The 27133-nt window shown below is 30.0% G+C and overlaps 1 protein-coding gene across 1 annotated transcript in view; it reads right to left on the minus strand.

Annotated features, from left to right (window-relative positions):
- Positions 1-2276: 2276 nt before the first annotated feature.
- LOC131944081 (uncharacterized) overlaps positions 2277-27133 on the minus strand; it is a 42118-nt gene continuing 17261 nt past the window's right edge. Inside the window, exons 13-57 of the mRNA XM_059304622.1 lie at positions 26986-27112; positions 25671-25885; positions 24925-25194; positions 24609-24731; positions 24125-24267; positions 23778-23910; positions 23421-23620; positions 20575-20656; positions 19792-19962; positions 19376-19644; positions 18967-19243; positions 18353-18465; positions 18127-18250; positions 17774-17920; positions 17422-17619; positions 16979-17227; positions 16238-16457; positions 15696-15868; positions 15176-15337; positions 14870-14992; positions 14431-14556; positions 13890-14012; positions 13500-13622; positions 12826-13071; positions 12372-12506; positions 12038-12163; positions 11348-11470; positions 10683-10814; positions 10440-10550; positions 10089-10229; positions 9818-9943; positions 9481-9603; positions 8948-9067; positions 8570-8692; positions 7934-8185; positions 7364-7621; positions 6282-6539; positions 5666-5815; positions 5317-5442; positions 5084-5196; positions 4757-4818; positions 4154-4317; positions 3965-4055; positions 3689-3702; positions 2277-3464 (exon numbers count right to left, since the gene is read on the minus strand). Of these exons, the coding sequence (XP_059160605.1) occupies positions 3340-3464; positions 3689-3702; positions 3965-4055; positions 4154-4317; positions 4757-4818; positions 5084-5196; positions 5317-5442; positions 5666-5815; positions 6282-6539; positions 7364-7621; positions 7934-8185; positions 8570-8692; positions 8948-9067; positions 9481-9603; positions 9818-9943; positions 10089-10229; positions 10440-10550; positions 10683-10814; positions 11348-11470; positions 12038-12163; positions 12372-12506; positions 12826-13071; positions 13500-13622; positions 13890-14012; positions 14431-14556; positions 14870-14992; positions 15176-15337; positions 15696-15868; positions 16238-16457; positions 16979-17227; positions 17422-17619; positions 17774-17920; positions 18127-18250; positions 18353-18465; positions 18967-19243; positions 19376-19644; positions 19792-19962; positions 20575-20656; positions 23421-23620; positions 23778-23910; positions 24125-24267; positions 24609-24731; positions 24925-25194; positions 25671-25885; positions 26986-27112 (7010 nt within the window). The 3' untranslated portion in view covers positions 2277-3339. The remainder of the gene's footprint in view (positions 3465-3688; positions 3703-3964; positions 4056-4153; positions 4318-4756; positions 4819-5083; positions 5197-5316; positions 5443-5665; positions 5816-6281; positions 6540-7363; positions 7622-7933; positions 8186-8569; positions 8693-8947; positions 9068-9480; positions 9604-9817; positions 9944-10088; positions 10230-10439; positions 10551-10682; positions 10815-11347; positions 11471-12037; positions 12164-12371; positions 12507-12825; positions 13072-13499; positions 13623-13889; positions 14013-14430; positions 14557-14869; positions 14993-15175; positions 15338-15695; positions 15869-16237; positions 16458-16978; positions 17228-17421; positions 17620-17773; positions 17921-18126; positions 18251-18352; positions 18466-18966; positions 19244-19375; positions 19645-19791; positions 19963-20574; positions 20657-23420; positions 23621-23777; positions 23911-24124; positions 24268-24608; positions 24732-24924; positions 25195-25670; positions 25886-26985; positions 27113-27133) is intronic.

Genomic DNA, 27133 nt, shown 5'->3' on the forward strand with positions numbered 1-27133 from the left:
ATATATAATGAAGGGACAACAACATAACTTTACTTTGCAAAATATTGTTTTCTTAAAAGGAATGTTTAAATGTACTCTGCAAATAATGCTTTCTAATTCATAAACAAGTTAGGAGTTATCATCTTATGTAAAGAAGTATGTTTCACATACCAGACCAAACCAGTTTGGCTGTCACATGCAACACTGGATGCGATACTTGTATATATAATCAATAAGATTTAATTAGGTTTTATTGTAAATCTTTCTATGTTTAGACATTACGTATATTACTATAGTTCGTGAGCGTTATCCGAAAAAATGAGGAAGTTGGTCCAGGATTCAGAGCGTTGATAATATTAAAATGTCTTTTAGCTGTGCCGAAATTTAAAACTACAATAGAATAAGTTATGTAGGGTATAGGAGTTGAATATATGGATCATTGCGGGAGGAATGGTTTCGTGTTTTTATTAAATAAATCAATGGGAAGACGTTCGATCCATTGATCAATAGCGATTAGTGTCAGCTAATGTTGATCGATCAAAATATTAAATTTAGGAGTGGCGTCAGCTATGAACGTTTAGTCTGGGAGTAAATGAGGAAGGGGCGTCAAATATGAGCGTGAGATCTATGGACCAATAGTGGATAGGCATCTCGCAAAGCATCAAACTACTTCACTAAAGACCTTAAAAAACAAAGAAGGAAAGAACGCAGACAGCGGAAATCATTAGTCTAGATTACACTCACACACCATCCCTGTTCCACTCTTGAAATTTTACTGTTAACAACCCGTCATAAAGAAAATCAATCAATTTATGTCTTATCTCGGCAATTAGTATTTAATGTGACTACATACACCAGATGGACATACTTGCAGTGAAATAGGTTAACTTAATAAATCAAGAAATGGTCTATGGGGATATGCTAAGTACATTTCTAATTTTTTTGGAGCAGAATGATAGTAAAACGAGCCGACCCGCAATTTAGTGACGGGTGAAGATTTCCTGAAAGACACAGTTGTGCAAATGGGGTGGGTGGGTACATACTGTTGCACATGCCCGGAGAGCGAGTGAGGGGGCGGGAGGATAGTTAAAGAGTCGGCGTACTTAAGTGGTGGGCGAAGTGAAGAATTATATATATAAATAGTTTTTTTTTTTTTTTTTTCTACGTTTCAGTAATTTATAATTTGTGAATTCGACACTACCATGGAAGCAAATGAAAATATTTTTGCTTTAAAACACTATCAGTAGCTCGTGAAGGACGATTATGCTCACACTCCCCCCCCCCCCCCCCCCCCTGTAAAAACAGCCGTTGGTGACGACAATTTACAGACGACAATGAAAAGATGAAGCAGAACTTGTTACTTCCCTTAGTTTCGAATCGTTTTAAAACTAAACTGTCTGCCCGTAATAGCCGTCACTAATTCGACCCGGCTCCACGATTGTAAACAGTTGGCGTAAACCACAGCTCACCAGACTGGTGGTGATATCGATATGGTCTGTTGCGCATGACTAGAGAGAGAGGGAGGGGGCGAGAGGAGGGTTAGAGAGTTGGCGTGTGTGTGTAATGGTGTCCCGTATGGTTGGGCAATGTAGATAATTATATATATAGATGCTGTGTTTATAGATGGTTGGAAAATGAACACAATTCGTTAACATTGTATGGTGGCGTCAGTATACGACGTCAAATTTCTCGGAGGTCAAAGAAGGAGCGGGGTCGAACCTTTGCAACTCACTATTACGAGGATGATGGGTGGTGGTCAGAACGTGGGACGACACACTTTTGCATTTTTAGAAGTAGTGTTAGTGATTTTGTTTTACCCACTATTTTGCAATTGTCCCTAGCAAAGAAATGATCTCTGTTTATAAAAATAAAACTTTAATTTTTATTAAGGGTTATAGATCTTTTTTGGGTCTCTGTCACATTTTTTGCTACAATGACGCTTGTTTGACACGCTTGATTGTGCTTTAGCTCAATACGCTTTACTAGCGCTGGCGTGTTATATACACATGTGTCCAACATTAGGCTTTTACAGTTGCTGTCACTGGGAATCAGCCCCAGACGAGGTCTAATCCTTAATGGGTGAGCATCATGCACACGCAATGAGGTAGATTTACATATTTACATTTGTAAAATTTAGAAAATTGTCTTGAACTAGGAAAACCCCAGATGAAAAACTAAATAAACTCGTGAGTCATGACTGTTCTACTATTTACCAGTAAATAATTAAACAATGTTTCTACGCAACTAATATATTAACAGGTTAAAACACTTTTATTTTCACGCCAAAACATTATGCTTGTATTATTTCCATTCACTTTAAAAAAAGAATACATGATTAAAATGGAAATTGATTGAGAAGACATATTAAAATAACTCAAAGGAAAACAAGTGATAATTTTTTTTCTTCTTAAATTCGATGGTCTTGGCTTAAATAATTTGGTCAGTGTCATATTTTTGGGTGGGGATATAAGTCTCTGAGATATAAGGATTGTGGGAGGTAAAATAACGGCTAAAAAGTGTAGTCTTATATTAAATTATCATTTTAATACATAATCAGTAAGTAGTAGATTAAAAAATGTAGACTTTCCAGTTTTGACATAATTATATAGCTATAATATTGTTTTCGAAACTTAAGTTTAAAATTAATTTTCATATTTGATCGACAACCTGCAAAATCTGTGACAATTTTTGTTAGTGTCATAACTTAAGTGTAAAGCATTCTGATTATTAATGATAAAATGATTTAAAAAAAAAAACTGCAGTGCTTAAATAATTTTATTTACATATCACAGCATTCAAAAATCAATACATTAATTACTACCATTTTCTCTTATAAAAATTATAATTTTAATTCATTGTTTACAACTTATAAAAATAAGATCAACAATATCAAAATAAAATTTCACTTTTAGTTTTAAAAAATGCACAAATGTTGCCAGCTAGTGTGTAAGAGCCAATATCTCAGACTTGTAAAAACGTAATTTTTTTTAGATGGAGTCTAATATATTTTTAAAACACTTTCACTAAACATTTGTATGGCTATATTTGAACCATTTTAACGTTATTATACTTTACTTTGGTAATAAATATGAAATAATTTTTGTTAAATATAGAAATAAAATACACAGCAGAATATTATAAAATGTAAAATAAACTGTAATTTGTTGCTTTATTTTTTGGGTTATGTTTAATTCTTAACAAATAATTTGCAAAATGAACTTTAATAATGTTAAAATGTAAAGAACTATAACAAAGTTACATTATAAAGTGATAATAGCAAATACTACAATTTAGATATAGATTTATTGTAGGCTACTTATATTTATTTTTTAAAAGAGTAAGATCAACAGAATATGTTATTTATGGAAAAATTTTGTGTTTTGAAGAAGTTTTCTTGCAAAAATAGACTACCACTCCAGTGACAACACAGGCTAATACAGCCAGAGGCAATCCTATACCAAGACCAAGTGTAAGATCCCTGTCATCTGTTAATTTAAAATATAAAAAAATTGATTTTCATCAGTTCACTTTTTTTTTACAGAGAGAAAGGAAAAATTAAATCTTTAGTTCAGAAATTGAAACAAGTTTTTTGTAGTTATTAAATGCCAAATTACAATTTAGAAACAAATCACTTATTTAAACAATTCATCTAACCTATTCAGGAAATCATTATATTAAAATATAATATGTAAACATTTATTGCACTTACCGTCAGCTATTAACCTAATGAAACAAAACAAAAGAAACAATTAGAGATATTTAAATCCATAAAACAATGTATTCATTTGATGAATATTTTAATCAATTAATTTACAGTTGACAATATATTTCAAAATTTGGGAACTGACAACAATATGACATTATGTTAAATATCCTGATATATTACAAATAAGACATTAAATTTAAATTTAATCAAAATGTATGTGTAAATATATTAATTTAATAAACCAAAGTTCTTGTTATCTTATCTATATATGTTTCATACCTGCAGACTGTTGCACCATTTTCCACAATACAAGCCTCATTATTTCTACATGGGTTGGTCTTTTGTCTCACTTCACAAGTTGAAGCATAGACTAAATGTCAAATTGTAATATTTAATTTCAAATGTAATGCTTTTTAAAATATAAACATACAATATAAAATAATGTACAAAAAATAAATCTATATTTACCTGCTTGGTCACCAACATACAGATTAATAACTGTTGAGAGGACATTATTTATAGTAACTCCTTGAGTCATGATCACTTGTAAAGCAGAAGTCAGTGATTTGTCTGGGCTGCTCTCTATAATGCTATCAATCAGCACAAGAATGTCTGCTATAAGACTACCTTTCCTGCAATATGAAGGGGAAAAATCAATTTGTTTAGATTATGAAAACAACCTATCATGGATTTAAAGATATTCATGTAAAACAATATGAAATTGATCATAATGTTCATGGCTATTGTTGAATTGTTAATCAACTTAATTGGATTATTGTACTGAAAAAAAATGAAAAGTAAAAAATTAACTGATCAATAAACACTTAATTACCTTGTTTTATCAAAGTTTTGCATTATTATATCAATTGGTAATAGAAGACTTCTATTGACTAGTGTTTAAAATTTGTGTAAACCCATATTAAATGTATGTTTTAATAAAAATGTGTGAAGTACAGTTCACACACTAAAACTTTCAGCCTATTTTGTTAACTCAGTTACTAAAATTAATTATATGAAATATTGTTCATATAATTGATAAAACTTTATTGATCAGATTCAATAAATTCTTACTTGAGGCCTTGAACAGAAACGTTAGTTACAGCCACTCCTGTAGCTTTCAATTTCTTGTACATCTGAAACAATATTGACGTTTTTACTGTGTTGGTTTATTATAGTATTTTTTAAGATATTATAATTTTAAATTTTATAAAAAAATAGCCTTATCTTATTACTACATCCAATTACTTGTAGGAGGTATTAAGATTTTTAAAGATATTAAATATGGTTCTCTTTGACCTATTTACCTTGCATTATGAAAGTATTCTTCAGCTAGTTAAAGTTTATGGTTAGATTAATATTAACATTTGATATTTTAAAAGGTAGGCAAAAACAAATTACTTGGGATTCAACTTCATCTTTTGTTTTCTTGTAGTCATCACTGTTTTTGTCTTCTAGGTTTAGTTTGGAAACATCCAAGTTGAATGTGATTGTCATGTTATGTTTTGATGTTTCTGTAAAAAATCAGTTTAAAAATGTAGCTTTGACATTATTCAATGAAAATATAATTAACTAAACAAAAAATTAAAAACTTAAGTACATTGAGTATGTAATTTTCATGATGATAAGATTACCATGGCACTTTGATGAATTTGTAGGGCTAACGGCAAAGCCATCTTTACATGAGCAATTGACACTGCCAATAGTGTTGGTACATATCTGTTCACAGACTGGTGTTGTGAGAGCACACTCATCAATATCTAAGGCAAAATGTCAATTATACAAAATTATATATATTGTGCATTATAATTGTATTTTTTTACAATAGTTCTATAAAAACAATAACATTAATTTATATGTTTATTTGTTATAATCTACTTGTACTGTAAATTGTGAGATTTTAACATGATGTTAACTAAACACCATGAGAAATAACAATGCATGTGTATTTTAACAACGTAATCTATTTTTACAAAACCTTACCTTCACAGTCACAAGAGTTACATTTCTTTTCAAAGCCTTTGTCACATGAACAAACATACTCATTACCCTGTTTAGTACAAAACTCATGGTTGCTTGTATTACATACACAGTGCAATGTGCAGTTGGGACCATAGTAATTCTCCTCACAAGCTGTATAAATACAAATTAAAATTACGAAATGTGTGAAAAATATATGTTGTATAGGGCCCACATGGGAGAATTTTAATTCTAATAATTTTATATGTTATATCTAACTTAATTAAAACTAAAGAAATATTAAACCTATTATATACTCTCTAATATTTCTTTTATACCAAGATATGGTAATTATTTTTAAAAAATATTCTTTTAAGTTTTATGTTTTTTTTAGATTGGTAATGTATAAACCCCAATGGATTCATTCAATCCATCAATTAGTAAATGCTGCATTCTATATATTTCAATACCTTCTCTAATCATCAGATACAAAGATTTATTCAATTTTTTTTTTCAAATATGTGAGTAATATCAAGGAAAGCTACTAACTAAATAATTGAGATTATACAATACTTCTTAAAGCTATGATAAATCTCTATAATTAATTTTTACATTTTTTTTAACAAAATAATTATTTTACCTTCACATTTATTGTTTGTATAAAAATAAAATTCATCACAGACACAGACAAAGCTTCCTTCAGTGTTGTTACAATGAGAATGGGCTGGACAGTTGTTTGTGTTCTGGATACATTCATCAACATCTTTGTCACAATTAGTTCCACTCCATCCACTTTTACACTGGCATGTACCAGAGACTTTATCACATGTTGATGTCCCCAATACAGAACAGCTGCAGGTCTTGTTACACTCAGTGCCCCAGCTGCCCTCTACACAAGCTGAATAAGATGGAAAATATATATCTTGTTTGCTTAAATTATTCTCCATTTTTAAGAAAATTCTGTCTATTTATGTGACAATAATTGATAATAAGAGAAATAAAATACAGTACTGTAATTCATTTTATGTTTATTTTTAAGTAATGCAAATACTGTATTTAATGATTTAAATCAGATATTATGTAACGGTAAAAAGTGGAAAATGTCAACAAAACAAAAAAATTTCTTCAGTCAAGGTGGCATGGACAATTTGTCATTAACTACATCAGAAATAGACTATAGCCAATCTGGCTCTTTTGGTGATGACATTAATTACGAGGCAAGAAACTTAAGTATTAGTCATTTTAGATAGTTTTATTTATTTTTCTTTACTTCATGATAATAATACAAATCAATAAAGTGTGATGAGAAAATCAGATTTTTAAATCATTATTTCATTTGTTTACTGTGAATTTTTAATTTATTTTCAACTACACAATTGACAGCTGAACTAAAATATAATTTAATTTTGAATATAATCTTGGGATTAATTATATCATAGCATATTAAATTAACAGAAAGATTTGAGATTGGAATATTGTAATTAAAATAAAGAAATTATGAGAAAACAGATAAACATAATTATTTAAGATGCAGCTGTATTTAGATACATAATATTAAACCTTTTACAGAGCTGATGATGTGGCATAAAGTTCATCGAACAAGCAAGAATTTTAAAAATACATTATGATGAAATATGCAATCCATGTTCTGTTGAATGAAATATGATAGCAAATTTAAGTTATATATAGCTTTATCAGCTTAAAAATAAATAATTTTACTACCTTCACATGTGTTGCTTGAGTTGAAATAGCCATCATCACAAGCACATACAAATCCGCCATCAATGTTGCTACAATGAGAATGGGACGGACATATATTTGTGTTCTGGAGGCATTCATCAACATCTTTGTCACAATTAGTTCCACTCCATCCACTTTTACACTGGCATGTACCAGAGACTTTATCACATGTTGATGTCCCCAACACAGAACAGCTGCATGTGTTGTTACACTCAGTACCCCAGTAGCCTTCCTCACAAGCTGGACATAGTATATAAAAATAAGATCTGTAAAATTATAGTGTTATCTATATATACTCATTATTCATTTTATGAAAGGGGAAATTAACTGAAAATTATATTAAAGCTTAAGTGTTTAAAAATTATGTAATTATTCAGGATTTTTTTGTAGAGGTATGTTTGATTTTGTTCATTTTAAAAGAAATTTTTAATTCCCACAATTTTTTTAAACAACCATGTCTAAAATGACAGCTTTTAAAAAAAAAATGTACGTTCATTAACTTTTTAAACAATTGCTTTAATTAGTAACTAATATAAACAATATCTGAATTACCTGTGCATGTATTACCAGTTGTAGAAAAACCATCATCACAGACACAGATATATCCACTGCTTGTACTCATACACTTATAATTCAATGAACATTTGTTCACTCTACAGTCTATGACGACATCTTCACACGTGGCTCCACCCCATCCAATCTTACACTGACATGAACCAGTGACCTTGTCACAGTGGTCTGTGTTCAGCATCTTACAGCTGCATGTGTTGTTACATCCAGCGCCCCAGCTACCCTCAATACAGTCTAGAAAGAAAGTTAAAATCTCAATCATAAATAAAAGGATTTTTCCCCATGAATATTTAAAAGTAGAATTTATTTTTCTCATTGTACATTTCCAGATTTTTTGGTCATATTGTTTTATTATGATGGAACCAAAGCTATTTTTTGTAGAGAAATATCCAGCAGTGAAACAATAATCAACAGCCATACTGGTCTAGAATGGAACCAGTAAAGAAACCAAGTTCTGCTAGATATTTAAAAGGCCTATAAATCATAACTAAGGGCATAACAATAAAGTCTGAATTTCTCTTTACAAATAAATGCAAATATCATACTTTTGTTGCAAGTTATAGAAGTAGTCCTAGAACTTCTCTTGAGTAGAAAAAAAAAGTTACTTAGGTAACTTACCATCACATGTGATGCCATCATTACTCAGTGTTTGTCCTATTGGACACACACACTCTGTACTTGTGTTTTGTTGAGTTTCTACACAGCCATGTTTGCAGGTGGCTCTAGCACACAGATCCAGATCTTAAAGTAAAGATGTTACTTTTGTTACATAATTATTTTAAAGGAAATGTCAATATTCACATTAATAATTTAGAAAAGTTGAAAACATTACAATTTATAGAAGTGAACTAACTTTTCTTAATTAAATTATTAAATATAGTTTAAATATAACCAACTGCTAAAAGGGCAAATCATTTTAATTATTCAACATCTTGAAGAACATTTTTTGTGACTATAATATTGTAATTTAAAAAGAAATGTAATTTATAAAACTACCATCACAATTGAGACCATCAGCTGCTAAAGTTGTTCCTTTAGAACACAAGCAAGTCTCTGTATCATTGATGGTAGCACACTGGTAGCTACATGTGGTTTTGGTGGTGCATGGTATTGTGGCTGCAAGAAATGAATTGTGTAAACAAACAACAGCCTGTACTTATTAATTTAAGCCAATTGAGAACACATACATATTTAAAATAAATTATCATTAGTGATCATCAGACATTAATATAATTTCCATTCATAAAACTAATTAAATTTGTGATTAGTCTTTTTGTAAGCTATGTTACATATGCCTATACAAAAGTAAATAATTAAGTACCAGTTAATGAAGACCTAACAGACTATGGTTCATGTAGAGCAGATTATGTGGTAAATACTATGTCCTGATACAGTTACTTTCCCCAAATAAAGTCAGATACTCATTACCAACACTAGAGCAACGTTGAAATTTTCTATTTGACCATCCAGTATCCTGCTGTATAGTTGCAGTATTTGCATGCTAATTAAAAATAATATCACTAAACTACCTCTACAAGTAAGACCATCAGGTTGAAGCAACAGCCCTGATGTACAAGAACACCTGTAGCTTCCTTCTGTGTTGATACACAACTGTTCACATCTGGTATTGTCTTGTTGGCACTCATTTATATCTGGAGGTAGAAATAAATCATTTTTACTTCATTTATTATGGAGTTTTGTAATTTACATAGCAACCTATGAAGACATTTTATTATTTTATTCCTTAATACTTCATTTCACATTACAAATAATATTTTGTATGATTAAAAATATTTCTTTAAAACTTAATAATTGACATGTAAATTTAAAGGTGAATTTTCATAGGTCATCATTTTAACAATATACCTGAACAAACGTTAGTTGTTGAGTTGTAGAAATAGCCATGGAAACAAGCACAGCTGTAACCTCCAACAAAATTGTTGCACAACTGAAGGCAGTTGTTGGTTGTTGGACTGGAGCATTCATTAAAATCTACAGCAACAAAAATATTCACATTTCATTTTAATGCTTGGAATAATTGATAAATTTACCATTTTTCTATTTCTTATTTAACATTTATGGATGTTAAAAAATTTAGAATGCAATTAATTGTAGTGTAAAGTTTAGTATAGGCTACCTGCACAGGCTCCATTTTCTCTTACATAACCAGTTTGGCATTGGCAGGTAGCAGATCCAGGTAGATTGACACATTTCTCATTGGTGCCACATTTCTGTGCTTCAGTTGTACATTCATCAATGTCAATATTACACAATTTTCCTGACAATAAAACAAAGTTATTTATAGTCTACGTGAAAGAAAAAAAAAACTTTTTGTTTTTAGAGAACTCACCTGAACAATAATCCAACAAAAAAAAATTATTTGAAAGATACATAACTTGTGAGCAAAATTTATCTTACTAAAAAGCAGAAAGATATATAATTATTGGAAAAAATGAAATAATGCTACCTTAAATATATACTTTCTTACCAGTGTATCCTGACTTGCAAACACAACCAGTTTTTAGATCACAGTAATCTGCCCCTGACCCACAGCTACATGACTTGTTACACTGTATGCCCCATGTTTCGCCACTACAACCTGTCAAATAATGATTTTATAATACAGATTAAAAATTTGGCTCTTTTACTGTAACTAAAAAAAAAATTAACTAAGGATCCAAATATGTGGACTTACTTTGGCAAAGAATTGAAAAATATAAAAATATATTACCAATACAAGAGCGGCCATCATTGTCCAGCTTTGTCCCTGCTTCACATGAACATGTGTAGCTGCCATCAGTGTTGACACAGCTTGTTTTGTTAGCACATTTGTTGTCACTGTCTGACAGGCATTCATTGATATCTGAGAATCACACATTTCAAGAATAAAATTTATTTTTGTTTGCATTAATTTATTACTTAATTTTCACAGTAAAACCTTAAATCTCAAATTAAAATATTTATTTTAATTTACTTATTTAATTCTTTAAAATCTGACATAATAATTATGTGCCTAAAACTACATTTGCTATCTGTTACTTTTTCTTTCTAAATAGTAATGTAAAGAATCCTCTTTAGACGTAGATATCCATAAGGCAAATGAAGTAGAGTTTATTGGTTTCTTGAATTTGTCATATGAAGCGATAATGTGGTCAGCACTATGCCCAGCCACCTTCCTTTCACTTATATGTGTTTCATACTAATCGGAGCTGGGTGGACTCAGGGACATTCTACTGACGTATACCCTGATTGAAACTCAAGACTTTTGGGTTAGCAGTCTTGTGCACTACCACTAGTCCAAACCATCCCACTATATTTTTACATGCATTATATATATATATATATATATATATATATATATATATATATATATATATATAATGTATGTATATATACCTTCACAAAGTTCTGTGCCTTTCAATTTAAAACCTCTTGCACAGTAGCAAGAGGGCATATTATCAGCATCAATACCACACCCATAGCTGCAGTTGAGAGTTTGACCAACACAAGTGTCTTTCACTGTTTGGTAAGACATGATATTATGAATTTGATATAACACATTAAAAAATTCCTTATTAAATTAAATTATATATACAATAAAATCCATATAGGAATTTAAAATGATCAAATTATTTTAAATCAAACTCTAACTTTAAAATTATATATTATATAAATAAGCCTCCAAGCAGAGCCAAACTCATCAACTAGTTATACAGTAAGTTAAATAACATAATGTTTATTAAAATACAAATTGTATAATTCTTTTTTAAAGTCACAAAATCAATTCCCTTGAAAAGCATGAAAAGGTAAAATGCAATATTCAAACAATATTCAAACTTTTCCATTGCAATAATCTCCTCAAAACATAATTGATCAACACTATCAATTTACTCTCAAACATAAGAACACTATACTTTCACAAGAATGTATTGCACTCAGCTTTCCCAATGAATATCAATTGAAGTAACATTTTTAAAATGGCTACAAACATAGTAATTTAAAAAATTTTTATCCACCAAATCTGCCTCAAGTAAACAAAAATATGTGAAGATTTTCAACTTTAACTAGAATGGCTTGGTCCCTTACCTTTGACACAGGACCACCTGTCATCAGAGAGATAAAAACCTTGTTGACACAAACAGTTGTAGGAGCCAGGTTTGTTGTCACATATCTGTTCACATTTGTCTACTTTCTTTTCACACTCGTTGATATCTAGAACACATTAAAAATGTCAGACTATATGATGATTAATTCTCAGACCAAATTTCTTAAAAATTGTTTTTTTCTAATTCATTGTTTTCATTCAGTAAAATTTCTTTAAGTTTGTATTCAATTGAACTTCAATGCTATTTATGTCTATTATATTACAATTACATGTTGTTAGATTGAAGTATTTTACTGTAACTCAATAGACACAAACCTTCACAAACAGACTGAGCATTTCTGGCATATCCTTTCTTGCACGAGCAGCTGTAGCTCCCCACTGTGTTGATACAAACTTCTACAAGTCTGTCACAGGTTGTGTTGGAATAAATATCTGTGCACTCATTAATATCTGGTGTTACAGAGAATGGAGTAACACAGTTATAAATACATTTTTTTAAATGAACTGTATGGAGCATTTTTAATTTTTCTTTATGTATCTTTTCTTCTTCTCTAAATCAAACACTGTTACTCAATATAACTAAATAACAGCAATAATAATAAGAAATAAAACTGGATACACCAAAGAACGCAATTGAAATGTAGGCCTACTTCATTTAATTAGTCTATAACGGAATTAAACAAATTTATTTAAATGAATTCTCTAGTACATAGACTTTAATACAAATTTTAAACTTTTCATTTTTTATTAGTAAGTAATAAAGTGTTACCCAAGCAAACTCCATTGTCCAGTTTATATCCATCTGGACACACACAGGAGAATGACCCAATCTTGTTCTTACAGACAAAACCTTCAGGACATGAGTTGGGCTGGGCACATTCATCAACGTCCAGCTCACAGTTGTCCCCTGTCCAGCTCTTGTCACACACACACCCTCTAACTGTGTCACATGACCCGTGACTGCTGCACTGGCAGATGTTCTCACAGTTTTCACCATAGTAAGGTTTTTCACAGGCTGAAAATAATAGAATTCAGGTTTAAATATCTTCAATGTTGTATCAAAAGTTATGGAAATATCAGTAAAAATAAAATATTATAATTTATTTAAAATCATATTTTTTAATTATAAAAGGATTTGGAACCAGCAGGTCTTAAATATCATCTGAAATTGTTTAATAAAATATTGTTAGATTTTTTATTTAATCTTCAAACGAAATGTAGAAAAATAAAATACTCCTACATTAGAAACAATGTAATGTAGATACCATATCTATAATTTACTTTTTCGCTGTAGACTATCATTTTATAATTCTTTAGACTTTTTAGAAATTAGTTAATATTGAGCTATGTAAGACAATACTATCATGTACCATGTAGAGCATACCATTATCATTATGAAATATGTAAAAGCATGTATGATACACTGCAATTTTCTGTGATTACCTGCACAAGAGACTCCATCAGGCCCAAGTTTGAAGCCAGTGTAACATGAACATTGGTATGTCCCCAGCTGGTTGATGCAGCTTTGACTGCATGGCTTGTTGCCATACTCACACTCATTTATATCTGATCATTAATTAACAAACATTGGTTATAAAGAGCCTTTTGTCTGTATAGAGATGGTAGCATTAGTTGCTTGTTTTTAAGTTTTAAATATGTTAATCCAATTTTTTATTAGTTGCGATTATAAAACCAACTATTTTGTGTTTACTTTAATAGGTAGAACTAATTATATTGGTTTTTCTTTTTGATTTTTGAAAAATTAAGTACATTTAAAATATTATAATTTCATCATGCCCGTCAAGATTTGTAAGGTTTTATATTATTTTGTACCTATACAGTTTGTGTTGTCAGTTGGATCAACCTCATATCCAAGTCTACAGCTGCAGTTCACTTGGTTATTTGTCACACTACAAACCTGTTGACATTGGTAGCATTGCTCTCTTTGGCTACTGTCTGGTAAATAAAGGAGTGTAATTTATGTAAATATTTTATTAGAAATAAATGATAATAAATATAATAAGCTAGAAAATATGAATGTTTCAAAATTATTTCTCTTTTATAGTTTATTACAAAGTGTGTTATGAATAAAGACTATAATTGCTTAAATAATACAATTATTTCCAAAAGATGTGTTAGACAGCTAGTAATACATGATAATTTTTTTTTAAAAAGATATTATAATATACTTACAAGAAAGTTATTGCTAAATTCTAAACAATTGTTGCAACAAAAATGTAACATAATTTAAGTTATGAAAACATTCCTAAGTACAGATTTTAGAACAAATTTTTTTTTAAAGAAAAATATACATTTTAAATCTACCCATTGTATGTGTATATCAATTATCATCCAATTACAAAAAAACATTTACCTATTGTGCATGAATATCCATTATCATCAAGTGTGTACCCATTCTGACATGAACAGGAGTAGTTTCCCTTTGTATTGGTGCATTTTTGTTGACATTTTGATGTTCTCTCCTCACACTCATTAATTTCTGTCAGGCAAAATTTAACTTAATGTTCATGTTAACTTTAGTCTGAAAGAAATCAACTAACCTTTTCAGCTAAACATTTAATTGCAATACCAATAGGTAGCCTATTATTTCAATTTGTGCTCTTCAGTTGTGAAGCTTTACATTAATTAAATGAAGTTTAAAAAGAACTATTTATGGAATAATTAAATTAGGCATTAAACAATTAAATTTCCTTTTAGCAAATAATTTTTAAAATTGTTTATTCAAAATCTTACTTTGTAGTTCATGTTTGATTTTAGCTTATTTGATTTTAGATTTAAAACTGTAAAGCTACCTAAACAAGTTTTCTTTTCAGCTGTGTCCAGCCTGTAGCCAGACTGACAACTGCAAACAAATGAGCCTTCAGTGTTGGAACACACCTGGCTACATGGGCTGCTCACATTGCATTCATCAATATCTAAAAATAAAAAAAATTGATTAAAATATAATTATAGTCATTTAAAAATTCTCTAATTTATATAATAATGTAAAGTTTTAAAAAATCTAAATAAAAGATTATATTTAAGTGTGATTCTTCTTATCATTTAGTAAACAATTTTTGTGTACTATCATAAAAGCTAAAACAAAACATTTTACATACCAACACACTTTCCTTTCCAATCAAAAAATCCATTAGGGCAAGGGCCACAAGCATATCCAATAGAATTGTTTCCCTGTTGGGCAGCAGTGAGATCTGTACAGTTCTGTCCCTTGGAACATGGCTCTACTGCACAGCCATCAAGCTCAGAGTCACATTCTTGGCCTGGAAGATTGTATCATTCAATTGTGATTGAAAAGTTTAAAAAACGTGTATGTCTAACAAATTAAATTGTGTTAAATTTATTATCAACTCATTGATAAATTAAATACACACATACGCTCATATGTGCATGTCTAGTTATGATATAAATGCAACTATACCTTGAAATAAATGTTTTTAAAATTATTAGCAGTTGATAAAAAAGTTACAAAATACAAAGATACTAAATAAGGATTAATAAACCCATAAAACTTGTATAATTTTATTATTATTATTAAACAAAGTTTTTTAACATACAATGAAGACATTAATTTTATTTTTTAAGTAGATTTTTAAAAAAGAACACATGATCAATTCAAACCTTTATAAGCAGGAAAGCATTTACAGACTAATATTTGGAATTGACCATTCAGAAACTCCTGTTGTCTTGGAGTATTTGGATCACAGACACCATGTCCACTACAGAGTGGACATACAGTTATTGGGATGTAAATAGATGGAGAGACAGCACCCTTTGAGTCCTTTGCTCTGATTCTGTAACAGGAAAAACTAATTACTCCATGATATTTACTATTGCATGTTTGTTAAAATCTGGGTCTAGAATATTACAACGTCACTACTCCCACCCATTTTTATCCTCGAAATCAAATATTTCTGGATAATTACCTACCTCCTTTAGACTATATATAACAATACCTACAACTATCCCTACCATTCTTCATTTCCAGCTACCTATACCTAACTCTATCCCAATCCCTAAATTAAACAATACCCATCCATATCTCTGTCTCTAGCCTTTGAGTAATTGACCAGTAGAAAATAGTGTCCTGTTACAATATTCTTTAGTAAGGTAATCTACAGACGGGTGATTGATTAGAATTATTTAATAACAGGCAAACTTACTGGAGAAGAACAGGACTGTTAACATTAGGAGTGTAAGTTATTAATCCTGTATTATCAATGGTTACATCAGTGACATTGCCTAGGATTTCAAATGTTATTGCATCATGGTCCTCATCTTCAGCAATCAGTTGTAAGTTAGACTGAGTCCCATGTTTAACCAGCCAGCGGCCATTGGAGTTTAGACTATCATTTTTTACTGTCAGGCTTGGTGGATTATTTGCTGCAGATATAAACAGATAAAGTGTGTATACAAATAGAGTATGTGAAAATTTTTGTTTTGAAGACTAAAGAAAGCCTTTATCAAAGACTAACCTTAAATTATATACATTATAAAATTCATTAATAATTGTTGTTAATTTTGTTTCCAATTATCAATTTACTATTGTGAAAGCAATATAATCTATATCACAGGCAATTCTTTTGTACAATATGTGTTGTTGGATTGTTTGCTGCAGGTATTAAATAGATCTTATAAATTGTGCATAGATACAAGTGAAAATATATTATTTTGTAAAGGGTTAATAAGACTTCATCAAACGGCAACTTTAAAAATAAAGTAAGAAACAATACCTTATAAAGATATGATACAAAATAATTCTAGTTACTTTTATTCTTTTTCACAATCTACTATAGTGAACATTGCAGAACTTATTTTTTTGTTACTCTAATAAAAATTTATATTGAAGATTAAACATTAGATATTTTTATTTTTCAAAAATAGCACAATCAATAAATTCATACCTAAAATTTGGATAGTCACAGCCATCTGTTCACTAAAAGATTTTGTGTTCTCTGCAAATGCCTGGTCACCAGTGGCCAGGAAATCAAAAATACAAGCATCATTTTTATCTCCACAAATTTCAACAGCTTTGGCCACATCTTCAGGCTTAGCTTCATCTTTAAACATGGGAGTGAACTCTGGGTGCTGGAAATCTTCAGCTTTTTCTCCTGGTCCATACAAGAAAATAGATGTGCTTGCATTTACTGCCCCTTTGGAATGAAACAAATAGGTACATTTTTTAAGTGTATAAAATTAGACAATCTATTAAATTTTACCAATTATAATTTTTAAAATCTCATTTGCAAGCTATTAAAACTTGTATAAACACAATTGTATTTTTAAAAACAAAATAAACATGCAAATCAAATCTACTAGACTAGTTGTTTTAAAATAATGAACTTACATTTTTGAGAAAACTGCTGAAATACCTCCCTTTCACTCAAGTTTGCAGAAAGCACCTGGCCATCAGGAGTAATGAACTCATCTGTCTTGTCACCATTGAAATTTCCCAACAGGCCTCTGGTCTTACCCTGAAGATCTTTTGGAACTTCAAACATAATCTCAAGACATCTTACAGCAACATGAACATGAATTGTCACTCCTAGTAAATGATAAAGACAATATAAATTATATATTAACCTAAATAAATTCTAAAACTTAAGCTATTTTTATTTGCATTTTGCAGTATATTTTGAATTTATAATTAATTATGACATAATATAAACAATTCCATAATATCTACTTTGAAGACATACCACTGGCAAAGTTCACAACAGCAATGGTTCTGTTATTCTTGTATTCTCTTGTGATTTGAATAGAATCTGATGCAACAATGATCTCTGAGTCTGAATCTTTATAAAAATCATTTGTGATGTCCACACCATGTGACATAAGCAGCATTGCTGAAAGTATTAAAGTTAATATTTTTATAAATTTGTCAATAACCAACATTAATTAGTGAAGTTTAGAAATGTCATGTTATATAATGCTAGAACAGAATACAATATTATTTAATTAGGCTTTATTTTAAAATTTTAAACTATTTCACTTAACATTCACTATTACATAGTTACAATCTAATTAATGATTGAAAATATAAAAAACCTACTGGTATTAGATGATGAAAGCAGAACCTGGAATGTAGTTTGATTTGATTCCTTGACAGCAAATCCTATAAAGACAGTGGCACTTGAAAGAGTTCCATTTACTGTTACTGCTCTTCCTGTTCTTGTCTGGTATTAATAAACAAATATTTTATCACATAAATCTACTAAATATTGACATACAAATAGAATCTGTTAAAAGCGTGTCAACAATATTTGCCTTATCCCTACCTGAATGGTAAAGTTTTCACTAGGAATTTCCATCATACAATACTCGCCCCAACCATTCATGGCATAATTTAGACCATCTAATGTTGTTATTGTAGGATCACCCAAGGCTGATGCTGTAATTTTTATTTAAAAAATAAATTAATTTAATATAATTAAAAAACATAATTTGACAATATAGGCAATTAGTTTTAGACAAATAACGAATACAAATAGTAGTAGTCTAGACACACAAAACAGGTATAATCTATTGCTAACAGAATGAATGCATAAACAAGTATTACATTGTACTGTATTATTGATATTTGCCAAGAGACTATGCTTTAAAAACATTAAATATTAATCATGCTAAACAAAGATATGTTATAAATTATCTATAGTTTATATTAGCCTTTGCACAGCTATATAATAGGTGTGTACTTTATGGGACAAATGTAAAATCAGTCATAAACTTCCAGCAACTGACACAATGAATGACACATGAGAGATATAAGCAATCTAACCAAATTCTTATGTGTTCATTAGAAGAAATACATTGTTGATTATGCTGGGACAGGCATGACAGTTAACCAAAATCTAATCTTGAATTCACAAACCAACCCAGAAAAAAAAATTACCTGGAACAAACACCACAACGTTTGAGCATCCTTTGTCAGAGAAGACCTTAAAAAACCAGTCACAGTACTTTGCTTGGCTGGCATCCTTACAACACCACTGATGAGCCTGCATATTTTCCTGTGCTTGAAACAGATCATAGTTGCCTAGTGACCAGGGGTCCTTGATAAGTAGGTGACCTGATTCAGAGGATGCTGGGAGATAGGTGGCTTCTCTCCAGGTTTGTAGCCAGTCTCTCCAGTCATCATTGTTTGGTTTGGTCCAGCGGTAGCAGCAGAGCTAAATGTTTGACAAAACCAGGCATTATTTTATTAAAGGAATTAATAGTTCAAATTTGTTAATCATAAAAATCATTGCATGAACTTTTAAATTCTATTAAAAATAGCATGTTTTATATGTATTAACACAAACCATATTTCTTTTATTTCCTTTTAACATCCTTCGTTTAGCAACATTGCTGATGGAGTAGCAGTAAATGTCTTGTTTCTCTCCACGTTTCTCATAGAGCTGCCATTGGCGTCCCAACCTCTCCAGTGTACATGGGCATGTGTACAACTGCTGTTTATCATACCTGAATACAGGATCATCAAGCAGGTAGCTGTTGCTACAGATGTACTGGTAGCATTTTGTATCATAACTGGACACTTGACCAACCTCAAAAGCTGTGATTCCTGTATAACCTGCAAATAAATATTAAATACTTTTAAATAAATCTACATGTACATATGTATCTATTTATACATGTCTAAATGTATTTAATGATGCATATATTTACATTTTAAATTTGATATTATTTATTAATATTGTGTAGCTGTTATGTTATAAACCTTTGTTTCCTGGAAGAGTTGAGAGCTTGACTACAAGTGGTGAATTCAAATCAGCTACAAAATTTTGGTTGTTGTTTCCTGTTGTCCCAATCACTATTGGTCTCTCTGGAACATAGTTCCATGACATTTGTCCTTGTTGGTAAATAAAGATGACATATGCTGTCTCCTCTTCTGTAAAAACAAATTACAATATATTTATTTATTTATATAAATATATTTATATAAACTAAGAAGTATATTTTGTTAAAATCCCTTTATAAACAGACATACATTTTGTAAATGTATTTTTAAATACTTAATTTGCTTAATAATTAAATACTAAAAACTAAATTGAACATTTATTAAGTAAAACGTCAACCAATTAAAAATATATTTCCAAAGAAGTAAATTTGTTCAAAAATACTAATATATTAAATTTATAGGAAACTAATGCAATAAGTCCAAAATAGAAAAAACATTTTTAAAATATTTGAATTTCAGACAACTGTGGTCGGCAAACTTGCTTTATTCTTATTTGAATTTTAATGAACATCGATTTTACAAAAATTAATCAAGATTAATTTGTCTTTTATATAGTCAATATATGTGCAAAAAATTAACTTTAAACTTTTGTTGAATTATATTTTACTAGCATATCAAGAGTAATATAAACCTACACAAATGTAAAATATCTCCATTTCAAATAGTTTTAAGAAAAAACAAATTTTGTATTCAATTCATTGTCATACAACTTTATATAAAGGTATAAATAATGTTAATATTTTATGAAATTTTAATTTTTACTGTGTATTGTTATCCTTCCATTTACAGTCTCTGTTTCCCAGCCACTCACATAAATGGCTTGAATAGTGTTGAACTCCTTAAACTGAAAATTGAATAGTATAATTGTTATTTTATACCAGTTAATCTATTGGAATCATCAAATCCCTAAATAATTCACTCCATTTCTCTTTTTCTTGTAAATTGTACAGTGTCATACTCTCAAAGTGTGATTTTATGTATAAACTTATCCCTCCTATTATTAATTTGTAAACAATATAGGCTACTAGCCTTCGGTACCTGTTACACGTGACTTTTAGGCCTATATATTTTTAATGTTATACATATTTGGAAATAATAAGTCATAAAATATTTATTGATCAAAATGCAACACTACACGGTGATATATTAGTGACAAAGCAAAGAAATAACTAAATAGCTAAAAATCTTGCTAATTTAAATAAACAAAGGCTACAAATATCCTAATATTTTATAAAAATAATTATTGGTCAAAACGCAATGTGCTTTACTACACATTGAACAATATTAGCGACAATGCAAAGATATAACTAAATAGCTAAAAATCAGACACATTTTAAAATAACATAGACTTCTAATATGTATTTGAAAAATTAATACCAAATTATACACATTATTAGTCAACAGAACACCTTATTAAATGCACACGATGATTAAAAGAATTAAATGATTCCGGAAAAACCTGGCTATTCAATGGTCATTATGTTTTTTTTAAAAGTAATTTGTATTAGTTTGACCGATAAAATTGAATACATTTCGTAGCATACGCCTATAGATCTAGATCTAAATCAAGTTTGAATGAAATAGTTCCTTTTTTTACATTTTAAAATTCACATATAAAAAAACAAATAAAAAATAAATAAAAAATCAAGATTGACTTGGTGTGTCTCGAACCCGTACCATTTGCATGGTATCAAGTACAATGTCATCTTAGCTATTTGGGCACCTTATTAATTTTGAAGAATAAAAGACATACTTAAGAAATTTAACTTACGCAAATAGGCATATTCTTTCAAATTAATTTTATCCCAAATAAGCCAATTCCATAGCTAAACAAACAAGATTTCTATAAAATAATTAAGGCCTGAAATAGTTTAATATAGAAATTTATTATTGGAATAGATTCTAGAGTAGATAGCAGTGGTGGAACTAGAAAAAAAGGGCCACCCCGCAAAGAAATTTTTTGGGCCCCATATATATATATATATATATATATATATATATATGTATATATATATATATATATATATATATATATATATATATATATATATATATATATATATATATATAAACAAAATTCGAAAATACCAACACAGAGTACTGATTTCGGGCTTGTTCGAGTTTTAAAAAATATTTAACATAGTTATTATTTTTTTTAGAAATTAAAACAATTTACAACAACACGTCACATTTCTGTGAGTGCTATTAGACTGAAAATATCTGTTTTAATATATGTTTTCTATAATGCTACCAACGATTAAGTCGGTCAAAAGAATATGAAGCATAAAAGCTTTGTATGTGTATGGTTTCTCGCGTTAAGTTTATTTTTATGTTTTTTTTTTTTATTTATATTATTAGTTTTTTATAAATTTCCTTTTTATGCTTTGTCATTCTTAATTATGTTTTTTTAAAATAATAATTAAGAGAAGTAATTGCTTTTAAATTTGTTTAGTGCAAATCTATTAAAAGGTATTTGAGAGCACACATACTTGCTATTTAAAAAAGGGAAATAAGTCATGGATGTGGTTTGAACGTTTGCCTATTATTCACGTGATTTTCAAAAGAATTTTTCCGATAACAGCGTGTGTTTGATTGTTGGAGAAAGAGGACTCATTTTACAGCTCCCCCACCCCACCGAACGAAATGAAATTTATATAATTTATATAGAAAATATAAACTTTCAACAGTGTCCGCCTCCCCCCCCCCCCCGAAGAAAGTCTACCGGCCCCCCCCCCCCCACGAAAATTTCAAGTGCCCCCCCCCCCCCCGTAGACAAAAGTCTGGAAGAAACACTGCTCGGGATGGTGTCTATAGAATAAAGATAATGAAACCGCAGCTATAGTATTCTTTTTACAAAACAACCATCAAGTCAAATATGCAACAAAGTTATTTTTTTTAACTAAAAAAAATTGATTATGGTCGGCTGTGGGCCCCTAAATGACCCGGCCCCCCCCCCCCCCGCATTGCGGGGTCTGGCGGCACTGTAGTTCTGCCCCTGGTAGATAGTCTAAATCTACATCTAGGGTCCAGATCTTAGCGTCTACATCTAGTTTTTGCCTAGATCTAGTCAACTAGTCTAGATCTAGAATCTCTAGATTCCAAATAGATAAAGTAAATTTTATAAGTTTAGGGCGAGAAAATTGTATTGTATAGATCTAGAATTAGATTTCATACCGTACGCCGATCTAAGTCAAAGTTGAATGAAATAGTTCCTTTTTTTATATTCTAAACTCGGAAGATGACGTCATTAGTTGTGTGCTCTTTCCTTAGTATAAACATTATTAACTACATTGTTTCATGCATTAAAACTGTTTTTCTACATTCGAAATTGCTTTCATTTTTTTTCTTTAAATAAAATTTTGTTTATACATTTAAAACATCTGCCATATTATTTTTAACAAACGTCCGTATCAAGTTCTCCATATATCGCTGAAGATTCCTATGTGATAAGATATTCTGCGAAAATATTTTGCGGACACAGAGAGAGAGAAGTGCACACATTGGCTTTTATATATTAGGATATGAATACAGTTGCATCAAGTAATATCCTGAGTTAAATTGACTGTTGTAATATTGAAATTACAGAAATTAACTCTAGCTCTCCTTACTTTTTTAGATGGTGCAAATGGTTGAACATTCTCCCAGGTGACAACTAGAGCTTTATTAACTTCAAAACCAGAGAGTGAGAAATATTTCTGTACATCCTTGCTGGCCCTCATCATTACTTGTACCAGGGCTGGGGACTCCATGTCATTTGTATCAGAGAAAACATGGCCGCATCTTTCATACAGATGGTAGTAGACATTGCCTGTTTGGTTACACACAATGTGAATCATTAGGGTACAATTTAGGTGTTACAAAATACTAACTAAAATAGAAAAATACATTTTTTAAATAAATTAAATTAGAATTAACTGTTTTAAAAAAACTCAGACAAAAGTAAAATAACAAGCAGGAAGTGTTACCAATATCAGGGTCAATGTCAGCCCAGTAGGCAGCTATAATGTTAAGTCCTTTCTGACTGGCTAACTTCAAATTAGGGGTGCCACTTAGTGTGATTGGTTGGGATCCAAAACCAAACACACCATTAGACAACACCTATGAAGAATATTAAACATTTAGATAGTTTAGAAAATAAGCATGTATAAGTCTAATTAATAAATTTGTCAAAACTGGAATATTCTTTTACATTTATTATAGGCCCTACTTTAAATCATAATAATTCACTATACATAATTTATTATAAATATAAATTTTAAGATGGCCAATTATAGAAATATGCATAGGTCTATAATATATAATAATTACTTACATAAGCTTCAGGCTGTGTTGCGTTGTTAAAGGGAGCCCCAGAAATAAATTTGATTGGTGTGCTGACCAGGTAAGTCGATTCAGTCAATATGTTTTCTGAAAGCTTTTTGTCATTTGCAGCTTCTCCATATATGTAGTAAGGCACTGTGAGAAAAAATAACTATTAAAAAATCATTATCTGCATGATTCATTACTATAGTAAAAAATGTTGTTTTATTTACAACTAATATTTTTTCGTTATGAGAAAAAAAGAAAATAATCATAGACTAAGTTATGTTCAAGTTTAAAAATATTAAATATACAATAAAAACTGATATTTAGACCCAAGATCTATGTCAGTATAAAACATTTTAGGCTGGGTATAAACACATAAGCAAAATCCTTACTAAACTTGTATTTTTTTCTAGATTTTAAGCAGGTTAACAATGAGCACTAAGATTTCAATAAGCTTTACTTTTCCAGATATATTTTACTATACAACATACCAATACAGTCTAAGTGGGTGTCTTTGTCGAGTTCTAAATCATATGGACATAAACACTGTTCTTCACCAACTCCCAAAACAGTGCAAGCATGTGAACATTTTAAGATTGTGCATTCTGTACTAACTGTATTTAAAAAAAAATATTTGATTATTTACAATAGAAAAATACTAACATATAAAAAATATTATATATTTGTGATATGTTTCTTCTTCTGATAAAAGTTGCAATCTAATTAATGTACTGTAACATTAATAAAAAAATAATTAAATAAATATCCAAAGTATTGGTGTAGACCTAGGCCTATTCTTATACTCACCATCACAAGTTCCTGTTGTTGCATTCATCACAAACCCAGGTAGACAACTGCATGCGTAACTGCCAGGGGAGTTTATGCAGAAGGAATTTTCTGGGCAGACTTTTTTGTTTGTTGCCAGACATTCATTGACGTCTGCAGAACAATCTCCCATGGTCCAGCCTGGCTTACAGATACACTCGCCATTGGTGTTGTCACAGAACTGGGTGTTTTCTTTCACACATTTACAGCTTGTGTCACATGATGTCAGGCCATAGGTGAAGCTACGGCAAACTATATATAAAATGTATTCCTATATTAACGAAAACTTACTTCCAATTCCAACGAAAACGTAATATAATTAGGCCTATATAGTATATTAAAAACATCTAGCTCATTTTTTGGATGAGAAGGTGTGGTCGTATAATCAGAACATAATTCCTAATTTAAAAGACTCTAACTGTATTTCATGGCTTGAGATAGGAAACAATATTCCCTAATCCACCAATTTACTATGTGTAGCTTACTTGAATCAAGTTGAGGGAGTTAAAGGTCCATGGATATAGTCAGAGCAAACAATCCCTTCTTATTTCAACTTTAAAAACAGATAAACTATATTTAAACTGCAGTATAAACCGCATTCCTTTAGTCGGAAAAGAAAGAACTTCTTTATTTCCTACCTGATTATTCCGTATATTAAAATAAAAATTAAAAAATTACATTTGATGGTGAAAGAATGATTATATGTTATATTGAAACAAATGTTTTACCATGTGATGTGTAGCTGCCATAAAAACTTGCATAAGAGTAGCTATAGGTATTAACATAGACAAGATACATTTGATTTCCCTTTGTCCTGATGATACTAGGAATTCCATATATACAATAACGACCAATAAATCTTCCTGCAGGACTGTTTCCATCGTATGCTTCTAGGTAAGACAACGCGCATTTGTAGTCAGAATACAGGTAAAAGCTATCAAATCTGTAAAAAAAATGCATTAAAGCATTATTATAAAAAGCTTTTAAGTAATAAATGCTAAAAAGGAGAAACAACTATTTAAATATATAATAAATGAACTACTATTTTAAATAACAAAAAGGAAAAGTTAAATTAAGTGTTAATACTTATACAAGAATTTAAAAAGCGATCAGCGCATCTATTTGTAGTCATGTAACTAGTAGTTAATTATTCTATATTTAAAGTAAAGCATTTGTTTTCTCCTTTTTAGTGTTTTAATACATTAAAGTTTATTATTACAGCAGATTAATACGCTTTTATTTAATTTCCTTCCTCTCTCGTTCTTCGACCGTCATAGATCGAAACTGCAGAGCGCAATTTCGAGCACTTCTAACAGACCGATTCGTTTCCAACTTAACACGTGGGTCGAGACCCGATGACAATGCAATCTGATAGAATAAATTAGGCACACAATTAAGTAAAATTTGATGTCAGACTGCATTTTCATCGGGTCATTGACCCACGTGCCAGGACAGAGAGACAGACGGAGGAAGCATGTTAGATAAAAGACTGCAATAAAAAGGAAAAAAAAAGTCTCTCAATCTAATTACTTTCTTTAATTTCAAATGTTATAAAAGCTGTCTTGTAAAGGGTTTATTTGAGTGAAAACTATGAAATTGAGTCATTTCAGAATTTTAAAAATTAAAACTGCAAGCATGAAAACTTTAGGCTTAGGCCCTATATACTATTTCGATATATAGGGATTGTAGTCAATAGTACTGAGATTTAAATACAATTAAATTATCTAGCCTGCTCATTTCTCTAATCTCATATCTTTATAGACCTACATCAAGAAAAAAACGACTTCGTTTCGGATTGATTTTTATGTTTTAAACAAGAATTTGTTATTTACATTTCTTTTGATAAGTAGGCCTAGATATTTCCATTATTAACTAATACTTTCTAAATTCTATTAGTTCTACTTGTTGATGTGCTAATATATAGGCCTTATAATATTTGGTCTGACTGTATCATTTAGGAGTACAGCCAAACCAATACTGAACTTAGTACAAGCAGTAAAGAATTGAGACAAAAGGGCTAAAAAAATTAAAGACAAAATTTACTTCAGAGAGACAACTTTCCCCGCTTCAACAGTAATAGACCAGTAGCAGTTTGCATTACGGAAGAAGTTGTATGATGGATTAGGGCTTATTACCGATTCTGAGGCATTTGTTAACACGTGGTTGCAGTCTGTTGAATGAAAAGACAGTG

This window comes from Physella acuta, unplaced genomic scaffold (genome assembly GCF_028476545.2).
Source record: "Physella acuta isolate Inbredline_101_S28 unplaced genomic scaffold, ASM2847654v3 ptg000007l, whole genome shotgun sequence".
Classification (NCBI taxonomy): Eukaryota; Metazoa; Mollusca; class Gastropoda; family Physidae; genus Physella; species Physella acuta.